We start from the raw sequence: 11,031 nt of genomic DNA on the forward strand, positions 1-11,031 counted from the left end.
GTGTGTGACGCTATGATGTTGAGTGAATATTTTCATGTAGATGTGTTTAGGACGGGACTGTTATCAACCATGTAAAGTTTGGTACAGATCGGAGTATGTACACTAAAGTTATAATAACTTTCTGTATTATGGCAAACCGTTGATCTCTGACGCCACGCCACGGCGACGAAAACTCACAGAACTTTTCATCATCAATGCCTTCAGAGTGTACAGTAGAAAATTTAAGTCGATCCGATTAATTCCCTAGGAGGAGTTTGTTAATGTATGGACCTTGTAAAAGGCCATAAATGGGCTGTAATTGCACATTCTAATCAAAATGGCTGTTTTCCTGTATGATTTTGAAAAGGCTTTTTAGTGCGTCTTGGGATGATACATGTACCACAAACGTTTTGTGCATTTTGGTGATTCAGTGCACAGGGGCTGCATCTTTGAAGGGACACTTCCTGATTCCAGCAGGTAGCGCTATGAGGTTGAGTGAATTTTGACCTGTAGATGTGTTCAAGGCGTGACCCTTATGAAATGTGTGGAATTTGGTAGAGATATGAGCATGTACAGCGAAGTTACAACAACTTCCTGTTCCATGCGAAGCATCGAAATTTGACGCCAAGGACACGCCCTTATTAAGGCTTAAGGCTCTTCTGAGACTGTTTTGAAGTGGATGAGGCAAATATGTTTGGAATAGTACATTACAGCGTAAAACTTGACACTTCCTGTTGCCAGCAGGTGGCGCTATGACATCGTGTGTTTGTTGGCATCTTACATGTACAGTTTGGTGCAGATTACATTACATTACATTAATTTAGCTGACGCTTTTATCCAAAGCGACTTACAATTGCTATACATGTCAGAGGTCACACGCCTCTGGAGCAACTAGGGGTTAAGTGTCTTGCTCAGGGACACATTGGTGGATGGGTCACAGTGGGGGATTTAACCCACACCAAAGGAAAGTGTCTTATCCACTGTACTATCACCACCCTCCAGATCTGAGCTTGCACACTGAAGTTATAACAACTTCTCATCGTCAATGCCTTTAGAAGGCACAGCAGAAATTTGAAGTTGATCGGACTAAATCCCTAGGAGGAGTTTGTTAAAGTACGGAGTGTAAATCATCCAAAAATTACCGTAAAATTCAAAATGGCCGACTTCCTGTTAGGTTCCAAGAGGCTTTTTGGTGCATCTGGACATGATACATGTACCACAGAAATTTCATACATGTAGGTGAAATGTGCCACGGGGGCTGATTCGTTAAAAGAGATTTCCTGTTGCCAGCAGGTGGTGCTATGACAATGGGTGAATGTTGGCAACTGAAAATTCACAACATGGCCTCATCAATTTGTTAAGGGTTTCCTGGTACAGTTTTGAAGTTCATATGTCCAACCTGCTCAGAGTAGTACAACATGTCATTTCCTGTTGCCAGTAGGTGGCGCTATGACTTTGAGTAAATATTGGCATATGGATGTGTTCAAGACTCTTATAATGTACTCAAAATTTGGTGCAGATGTGAGCATGTAGGCTGAAGTTACAATAACTTCCTGTTTAATGACGAATCATCGATTTTGGACTCCACACCATCGGCACGGAGTTCCACAAAAACTCACTGTTTGCTCAACTTTTAATCGTCAAGGGGTTTAGACTGCACATCACAAATCTGAAGTCGGTCGGACTAAATCCCTAGGAGGAGTTCGTTTAAGTACAAAGTGTGTAAATCGCCAAAAATGACCGTTAAATCCAAAATGGCCGACCTCCAGTTTGGTTTAGGCAATGGCTTCGAGAGTCTTTTTTGTGCGTCTGGACATGACACACGTACCACAGAAATTTAGTACATGTAGGTGAAACTTTGTCCGGGGGCTGCTCTGTAGGGAGCGCTAGCCAGCCATTTTGCCACGCCCATGCGCAAAACCCATAAAATGCGAAATTCTTTGCCGCGTCTGAATTATGTGCAAAGTTTGGTGAGTTTTTGAGCATGTTTAGGCCCCCAAAATTGAGGTTACTTTGCAGGAAAAAAGAAATCCCTTCAGTTTTAATTGGGACCTCACACATTTCGTGCTTGGGCCCTAAATAGTGGATCCTGTTACAGCAGTTTGCTCGCTAATGAGTATTAATATTTGGTAAAAATGTAAAGAGGTGGAAGAATTAAGGCTAAAACTGAAAATTATTTTGATTATTTATTCATCTGGTAGAGCTGCAACGATTAGTTGTCAACCATTAATATCCATTAGTTTTTCAAAGAAAAAATTTTCTCTGATTTCAACTTCTCAATGTGAATATTTTCTGGTTTCTTTGACAGTAAACTGAACGTATTTGGATTGTGGACAAAAGAGGATATTTAAGGATGTAATCTTGGGCTTCGGGAAGCAAGGATGGACATTTTTCACCATTTTGTGATATATTATTGACCAAACAACAATCGATTAATTAAACAATCAATTAGGCTAATAAATAATCGTCAAATTAATCAACATTCTTGGTAAATCCCCAGCCCTGGGGGTCAGACTCTACTCCTGGGCCCCAGGAGCTCTAGCTGCGGCCCTGGCTGTTGCGGTCAGTTCAGCTCTGTGGCGCACGGGGCGCCCGCTTCTCCGCGGCTCGGTTTGGTTTCCGGGTGATACTGCTTTTCTCTTCAAAGCAGAGGAAAGTCGGGGGCTCATGTGTCAACATCCAGGGTTTCCCCGGGGAGGTGTAGCGTTAACGTTATTCCAAAAAACCTAATGTTCCTTTGAAGACCGTTTTCTTTTTGTTAGTCTAGTCATCCCCGGACGTGGCGCTTTCTCGGACCGCAGAGACCAGAAAACGATCTTCGGCTCCTGCTGCTTTGACGTTAGCTAACGTTATTTTAAACGATGACAGAGTACAAAGTGCGAATAACGTCTCCAATCATTTAATTATATCTGGGGACCTGTTAGCTTAGCCAGCTAGCCTGGTAATTCGACTAGAACAAGGAATCACGACGAAACACACTGCTGACATGATGTTTCCTCAATCAAGGCACTCGGTAAGTTTGCTAGTTGAACTTGTCCCAGTAGGAAACTAAACAGCTAAAGCAAGCTGAGCTAACGCTAGCTAGCAGCCGACAGCTGATACTAGCTCTGAGGCTGCAGGTTGCTGTCAGCTTGTGACACAATGCCGGACCTCTCCACATCTCATCACGACGTTTGTGGCGTGGTGGTGCAGTACAGACGGCAGCCCAACACTTTAAATGAATCTGTATACTCGCTGTAACACTTGCTTAGCTGTATTTGTCTGATATTCACAGTGTGTAGCTAGGTAGCTGCTAGTCAAAATAGCTAATTTAAGTTGATTGTTGAGTGTGAGAGGTTTTCTACGTTGGTTAGCTTAATTAACTGTTTCTACTGTCAACAAACCAAAGTGCATGAATAAAAGGGTGCAGCAAAATGTATATACAACAGTCTACCTTGATTTAAAAAAAAAAAAAACTGTTTTGACACAGAGTGGGAAAAGATTTTATCTCTGAAATTGTTTGATTAAAATAACTTACACTGCTGCAAATATTTGGCTGAATTTCAGTTTATCAGCTGTAAAAACACAAATTTAAAAAAGAGCTCCATAAAACAGCATAGGTACAGATGAGTTTAAAGTAAAATGAGACTGATAACTGCTCTTCAAAGCCCCCCTAAAATCTGCATAAATCATTAAATATTTCTAAAATAACAGTCGAGGAAGTCATGACCAACTATTGTTCAGCTAACTGCATTAAGAATCAACAACCAGCAAGTGTAGAAAAGGAGTTTTTCAACGATAGCTAAATGAAGAAAGAGGTTCAACCACAAGTATACACTTCTTGAAAAAGACCCTAACTGAAGATCATGTTACAGCAGTTTGCTCACTAATGAGTATTAATATTTGGAAAAAATGTGAAGAGGTGAAACTATTAGTGTCATTGTCTATTCATATTAATTGGTATTGAAAATAATCGTCAGTTGCAACCCTAATCTGCAGATTGTTTTCTAGATATATTGTACAAAATCCAAGGAGATGTCTTCAGATGTGTTATTTTGCCTCACCAACAGACCAAAACCTCAAGATATCCAGTTTACAATGATAAACACAAAAAAAGCAGCAAGTCCTCACAATGGAGAAGCTAGTTTTGGCATTTTTTCCTAATCAGTTAATCTACTAATCAAGCAGCTCAAGAAAACAATGAATCATGTAGTGGATCGACAATAAATTAATCTGCAACTTTTTAAATAATCGTTTGAGTAATTTTTTAAGCAAGAAATATATGCTATATGCTGGTTATCTTGGTCCTCCATGATGGTAAACTGAATATTTTTCAGTTTTGGACTGTTGGTGGGACAAAACAATCAATTTAAGTTAGAGCCGTAATGATTAGTTGATCGATTATTCGATTGAAATAAAATTAATTTGCAACTATTTTGATGATTAAATAATCCTTTTAGATTTGATTGGATTTAAGCATAAAAAGCCAAACAGTTGCTGGTTTCCTGCTTCTCAAATGTGACAATTATGTTTTTCTTTGTCATACATAATAGTAAACTGAATAGCAATGGATTTTTTGACTGTCAGGTCAGAAAAAATATGACATTTGAAGACGTTACCTTGGGCACGGTGAAATTACACAGGGCATTTTTCACTATTTCTCAACATTTTCTACCCAAAAATTATTAATCTATTAATTGAGAAAATGACGGGCAGGTGAATCGATAATGAGAATAATCGTTCATTGCAGCCCTAGTTTAAGTATGTCAACTTGTTCACTGAGATACTATGAAGGGGATTTCTTACTATTTTCTGACTGTTCTGACATTTTATTTAACAACTGAAAACTTGAGGGGAAAAAACATTAATCTATAACAAACATGATCGTTGGTTGCAGCTGTATTCTTGGTTTGATATGTTTAACATTATAATAGAAGAATTTTTATGAGTTACTAATGCCAGACAAACTGCATTAAACAACAAACACCCAAAGCAGGAAGTCATGCTTGTTAACCACAGGTGAGGGAAGCGCGGCACAAGTATACACAAATAACACAGACCATAAACCGAAGCACCACCGCAAACACCTCCACAGTCGTGTCTCATGGTCATATAAGATCACATGTCAAATATTTGTTAAAAAGTGTGTGTGTGTGTGTGTGTGTGTGTGTATATATGATTCAATGAATCGACTAATAGTTTCAGCACTATAATACATGCAGTACATTTGTTTTTGACCTCTGTGAAAACCAGGTGACTCTATCCTCTCTGTTCAGTCTCATAATCCCACTGGAAACCTCTTGCACTTGCGTCACTTTGATAGAGAGTAATGAGTTTTAGGGCATTAGATAAACCCTGGATTACAGCTTTGGACTGATGGTGAAGTGTAGTCTATACATATCTGGACTTCTAATGCAGCCTCTTAATACCTCTCACATATGGTCAGCATTGCCTTCTGTAAACACATTTCCTCTATCACCACGCCCGGCAGTCCTGAAAGAGTTGAGCCGTCAGTTTTCTAAAGACAGATTAACACTTTATTAATTTGCTAAGTTAAACACGCTGTCTGCTTCTTTTTCTCACTTTTTTCTGTACACACACACCTAGACATGAAGCCGGATGTAATTTAGGCCTCCGTTTGGATTCATACATGTTGTTGTTTCCCAGGCATCCTCTCAGTCCAGCCAACCCCTCAAGTTCACCACATCTGACTCCTGTGACCGCATCAAGGATGAGTTCCAGTTCCTCCAAGCACAGTACCACAGGTATGCAGCTAACACAAGCGTACAAACACTTAATATAATTTCAGTCTGAAAAAGTAACCATAGTTTATTCTTATGACAAATGCAATTGACCTTGGTTGGAATCGCTCTTTTCAAGGTAGCTTGTCTGCCCATTCAGAAATGCAACTAAAATTGAGATGGGCTTTGAGCTAAATTTTTGTTGTTATCTGGGAGGGCAATGCTTAATACAACTCAAAAATCTGATTAGCATGTCAACTGCGTTAACATAGATGCATGTTAGTGTAATTCCCAAAAAGTCAAACTATTCCTTGGCAGAACGGATGCATATGTTTTGCCTTTCGTTGTTTCATATATATATTTCTCTTTCTACCCAGTTTGAAGTTGGAGTGTGATAAGCTGGCGTCTGAAAAGTCAGAGATGCAGCGCCACTATATCATGGTAAGTGCTGCATTAACTCTTTTGTCAGTGAGCTGTGGCTGTTTATCTTGATCTGATCTCCTGTCAAAGTCACTTAGTGTTGCGGTATAAGCGTAGAAATTCCAGCGCACACCAGGAATGTTCAGATCGTCTCCATTTGTTCGTTCAGTTGCACATAATCCCATATTTATGAGTGAACACTTAGCGGCTTCCTCAGCTTCACTTGATCACATGATCAGCAACAGCAATATGCTTTCAAAGCAGGCTTGTATTGGTGTATAATAATGTACAGAAAGTCTAAAGCTTCAGTTTATTTTATTGTTTGTCTTGCTCTCCCTCTTTGTTTTGTAGTACTATGAAATGTCCTACGGGCTGAATATTGAAATGCACAAACAGGTAATCGCCGTCGCCGTTTTTTTTTTTTTTTACATTTATTTATTTATTTATTTTTATTTTATATTCTTCTTTTTCCTTTTCAGGCTGAAATAGTGAAGAGACTGAATGGGATCTGTGCTCAGGTGCTGCCTTATCTGTCACAAGAGGTAATGACACTCACACGTTCACGAATATGTTCGACATCCACCTGTAGCGCCTGAGAATCTCTGCCTAGCGGGAATTTTTGTCGGCTAATCAACAGTCGAGCAGCTAGCTTTTCCTTTTGTAATCTACATTTTGGTTGTATTTATCTAAGCTGTCAACCTTTTGACAAGCTTAATATTTTGCTATTTATTCTTTAAGTCATATACTGTAAAACTACATTTTAAAGCCTAGTCCCGATTAGAAACCTGTCTCTTTTACTAGCCTGGTGTGGCTACACGTTTTGGCAAGTAAAAGCAGGTCTCAATTAGAAGCCTGGTCTGGTTTTAATATAAGTTCTTTGGATGTATAAAACCTTTTGAAGCCCACCAGGTCACCTGCTTGAGCTAGTTCTAAGCTGATTAGACTGTGCATACCAAAATAAACGTTTAAACTTTTATCAACATGCACATGATACACGTTGTTAGATCGGTTAGATTCTCCACAATTCAATACCTTACTTTTATGGAAACAATGAGCACAAAAGCAGTTCATTCAGATTTACAAGCATCGTAAAGGAATTAAAGGCCTGTCCCAAATATAGGCAGGGTGAGTTCGGTGATTTAAGCAAATAAAAGCCCAGGCTATTAAAGATTTACAGTTAACAGTCTGTTTCTGTCAAAGTGTCTGACTTTTCTACAAAAAATTATCCAATCTTCGTCACTTGTCCTCTCTTGTGTTTGAAGATTACGAGCTATCTTTAGGGCTGTCCCCGACTAAGGATTTACATAGTTGAATCGGAATGGTTAAGTCCTGCCTACAGTCGAATCGTGTTTTTGTGCATGGCGATTGCGAGCCGAAGTTAAACTGAGGCTTATTGTAGACTATTTTCTCTCTCTCTCTCTCGCCCCTGCCATTCACCGGTCTTGTGCAGAGTTTTTGCCGTGCTGCACAACTGCATGCACGTCGCGGTTCCTCGCAGGTCTATTACAAGTAGCAGCTCTTTAAAAATGATAAAATATTCTTTGTGTGGTTCATCAACGTTGATAAATTATCAGAAAGTCCAGCGAGGTGCGGACAACTCTGCACCACACTGGTGAAGCTGTGGCTCCATCTCTTCAGAAAGTGTTCCTCCTGCCACTACAAACGTTCACGCTACGCCTACACATGCGCACTGACCACCCAGGGTTAGGGTTTCAATTTTGGATTTATTTACGCAACATTTATTGGAAGCTTTTTTTTTTTTTTTTTTTTTACATGTTTATTTACAGCATTAAACGTTGAAATGTATATTGTAATAGGCTGTATATTAACTTATTGGGAGAAAACTGGTAGTTCTATGTAAAATCAGACTTTGAGCTTCCCCATATCGCCAAAATGGCACAATCCTTTTTTTTCCTCCACCCATCGAAGCATCAAATCTTCGACTATTCGGGGTCAGCCCTAGCTATTTTAATGCACTTAGATCACTTAACAAGTTTGTGTTTCTTACCATGTGTTGTCTTTGTTTCAGCATCAACAGCAAGTCATGGGCGCCATAGAGAGAGCCAAGCAAGTCACACCCCCTGAGATGAACTCCATCATACGGGTGGGCTTCATAAAAGAGTAAAGGCTTGATGATGGATGAATCTTGTCTCATCCCAAGCATGAAATAAAACTAAATCAAACCATATATAAACCATTCATTGTCCATTTTTCTAGCCAGTAGACTACAATGACTCGTCATGTATTGAGAGGATCTTTTTATAATTTATAGTTTATAGTAAGGTTTCCTAATATACCAAGATAGTGATATGAACCCAACATAAGTTTCTTGTTTAAACAGAATAAGTTAGTAAGTAGTAATGGCAATAAAAACTACTTGCAAGCCAGTTGGGTTCCTAGCTGACAGTTGGCAGGCTAGCTAGCTTGCTAACATAGCTATTATGACTGAGTAGCTCTAGCATGTATGTGGTTGGCTAGCATGTTAACGGGTAGCTTGCCAGCTATGATAGCTTAAAAAGTAAACTATTTGAGCACCAACTATTTAATGGATAAACTTTGATATGTCATTTTAAGGTGTGACAAGGATTTAAAAGCCAAACATCCTAAAATACAGTGTAGAGACGATTCACCCCTTTTTAGGTTTTGTGTGTATTTAACAAGGATAGCACACATTAATAAACATTGCTTGAAAATGAGCCAGTGTTAACCAAGAGGTTATTTTTCATCTGTAGTCTCTTGACAGATGTTCCAAAGTTATCCAAAATAAAACAACTAAGTTATTGAAATCATTTATAAGCATGCTGAGCTATTCAAAACATGCAGCACAGAAGCACATAATACAAGACATGCAAAGTGGGCAATATTATGTTTATAGAAACATGCACTAAATAAGAACAATGTGCTGCATTGTCAGGTACAGAAAGCACAACCTCTAACGTATTGTACCATGCCTGTTTTCAGCAACAGCTCCAGGTGCAACACCTGTCCCAGCTGCAGGGCCTGGCCCTGCCGGTGACCCCACTGCCCCTGGGCCTCACCCCTCCCACCCTGCCCGCCGTGTCCTCCAGCTCTGGCCTGCTCTCCCTTTCCTCCATCCTGGCCAACTACTCCCACGGCCAGGCCCAGGCGGTGAAGGAGGACAAGGCCAGGGAAGCCGCGGAGAGAGCGCCCCGAGGAGAGGACGGCGACAAGTCAGACTAGTGCAGACACGACATGAAGGTTTTGGAGGGGGGAATGGAGTGTTGAGGGGGGGAAAAAAAGAAAGGTAAAACTGTAAATGGAGATTGATGTAAGTCTGGCTGCCTGTCTGCTGAGTGTTGATGTAGAAGAGTAACTGCAGGGATGATAAGAGAAGAGGACAGAATTGAAACTTTTGGATGTGCAGAGAACGAAACTGCTGAATGGCTGAGAGTTAAATGTTCTTATTATTTAGTGATAATAAGGCTTCGGGCTTCTAGACATTACATAGATGCTTCTTATTTTTTTTTTTTAGTATAAGCCACTATTAAGCTTAACCAAGATAAATGTTTTCCCATTTGGAGTGAGAGCTGAGGATAAAAGCTAACAGCAGTGTCCCTTACATGGATCTGCCTCTCACAGGTTTATATTTCTTACTTTTTTTGTTATCAGATCTGTTGCTTTAGTCCCTCTGATTGTTTCTTACTGGACCCTGTCGCCAGTCACAGTACACAGTTTTTACAACATCTCAGTTCCTTATAAGTCCTTTCCCTCCTCATTACGTACAACAGCGCCATCAACTTTTTTCCAAAATAAAAAAAAAAATGTTGACTAGAGCTGTTTTGGACAGTGATATCATTCATTTCTTTACTTGGAGTGAAATTGAATCTTAGTCTGCTATTAAATGGGATCTTTTTAAAGGGATGTTTCACTTGTCCGGTGCATTCAAACCCTTCTAACCGATGCTTCTTTTCACCTGTTTTTTTTTTTTTTTCCCGTCATACGACCAACCACTGGATGCGTTACCTTTTAGCTGTGTACCTCAATCCTAAATAAATGGGATTATATTACATTAAAAACCTATAGCTAGTACAAATGGTAGTATACCCATCTAGGGGGTTAATTTGTGTTTCATAGGCTTAGCTGCTGCTGCTACGCGCGCTACATGGCACGGACCATGACTGGTCTTGGAATGACAAGAATTTAAGCTCTGAAAAAAATTGACTTTATTTTGACATGTTTTCGTGACGTTAAAGACAGGTTAATTAGACATTTAAAATGTGTCTGTGTGTGCTTGAGTGAATGTGATTGGAAAGAAGAAAACACTTGTTTAATTTAACTTTTTTTTCTAAAAAGCACCTTTTGTATTTCCCTCCCCACCCCACCCCTCCCACTCCTGCCTCTTCCTCGCACCGGTCCACTCTTTAACTGACCAAGAAAAACTTGAACAGGATCTAAACTTCAGAACCAGACGGTCGTTAAACACATAAATGTACTGTATTTCTGTAAGTTAGCACATTTCAGTTTATACTGAGACTGTATCAAGCGCCTGTCTTTTCCTGTCTTGCTAACTTGTGTGTGATTGTCAGGGGAAGCTCTTCCCATTTTTCTAATTTTCCCATTGTTTTAATAAAGAGTGTGTCCCAGGTGAGTTGCTAAAGCTCTGTAACCAACAATAAACAAGCGTTCCCTCAGAAAACAACATATTTAAACATGATTCTCACAGTCAGAATTTGTGCTGGTGACCAAATTATTGTGTAGCAAAAATAAACTCACTACACAACAATGACAAAAAATTATTGAATTCAGTTAAACAAAATGGAGGTACAGATGGTGTTGTAGAGATCTGGAACCAGGTTAGTTTTAACACTCCACATACTCAGAAGCCTTTTTAGATTTTACATGTAGTATGGATTTGAAATCCACTATAGATGCCACAATACGTCATCAGAAT

The 11,031-nt window shown here is 39.6% G+C and overlaps 1 protein-coding gene across 1 annotated transcript; it reads left to right on the forward strand.

Moving 5' to 3' along the window:
• The first annotated feature begins 2,573 nt into the window (after positions 1 to 2,573).
• LOC123979477 (TLE family member 5-like) lies at positions 2,574 to 10,728 on the forward strand. The gene is made up of 7 exons (XM_046063411.1): positions 2,574 to 2,992; positions 5,626 to 5,723; positions 6,077 to 6,140; positions 6,471 to 6,515; positions 6,599 to 6,661; positions 8,149 to 8,223; positions 9,081 to 10,728. The coding sequence occupies exons 1-7, from the start codon at positions 2,966 to 2,968 to the stop codon at positions 9,318 to 9,320; spliced, it is 612 nt and encodes a 203-aa protein (XP_045919367.1). The 5' UTR covers positions 2,574 to 2,965; the 3' UTR covers positions 9,321 to 10,728.
• The last annotated feature ends 303 nt before the right edge of the window (positions 10,729 to 11,031 follow it).

Source organism: Micropterus dolomieu, linkage group LG11 (assembly GCF_021292245.1).
Source record: "Micropterus dolomieu isolate WLL.071019.BEF.003 ecotype Adirondacks linkage group LG11, ASM2129224v1, whole genome shotgun sequence".
NCBI lineage: Eukaryota > Metazoa > Chordata > Actinopteri > Centrarchiformes > Centrarchidae > Micropterus > Micropterus dolomieu.

Excerpts from the sequence above, each read along its gene's own strand:
- LOC123979477 (XM_046063411.1), top strand. The coding sequence starts at position 2,966 with ATGATGTTTCCTCAATCAAGGCACTCG. Across the intron at positions 2,993-5,625 it reads TTCCTCAATCAAGGCACTCG|GCATCCTCTCAGTCCAGCCA; the intron begins GTAAGTTTGCTA and ends GTTGTTTCCCAG. Across the intron at positions 6,141-6,470 it reads TGCAGCGCCACTATATCATG|TACTATGAAATGTCCTACGG; the intron begins GTAAGTGCTGCA and ends TTTGTTTTGTAG.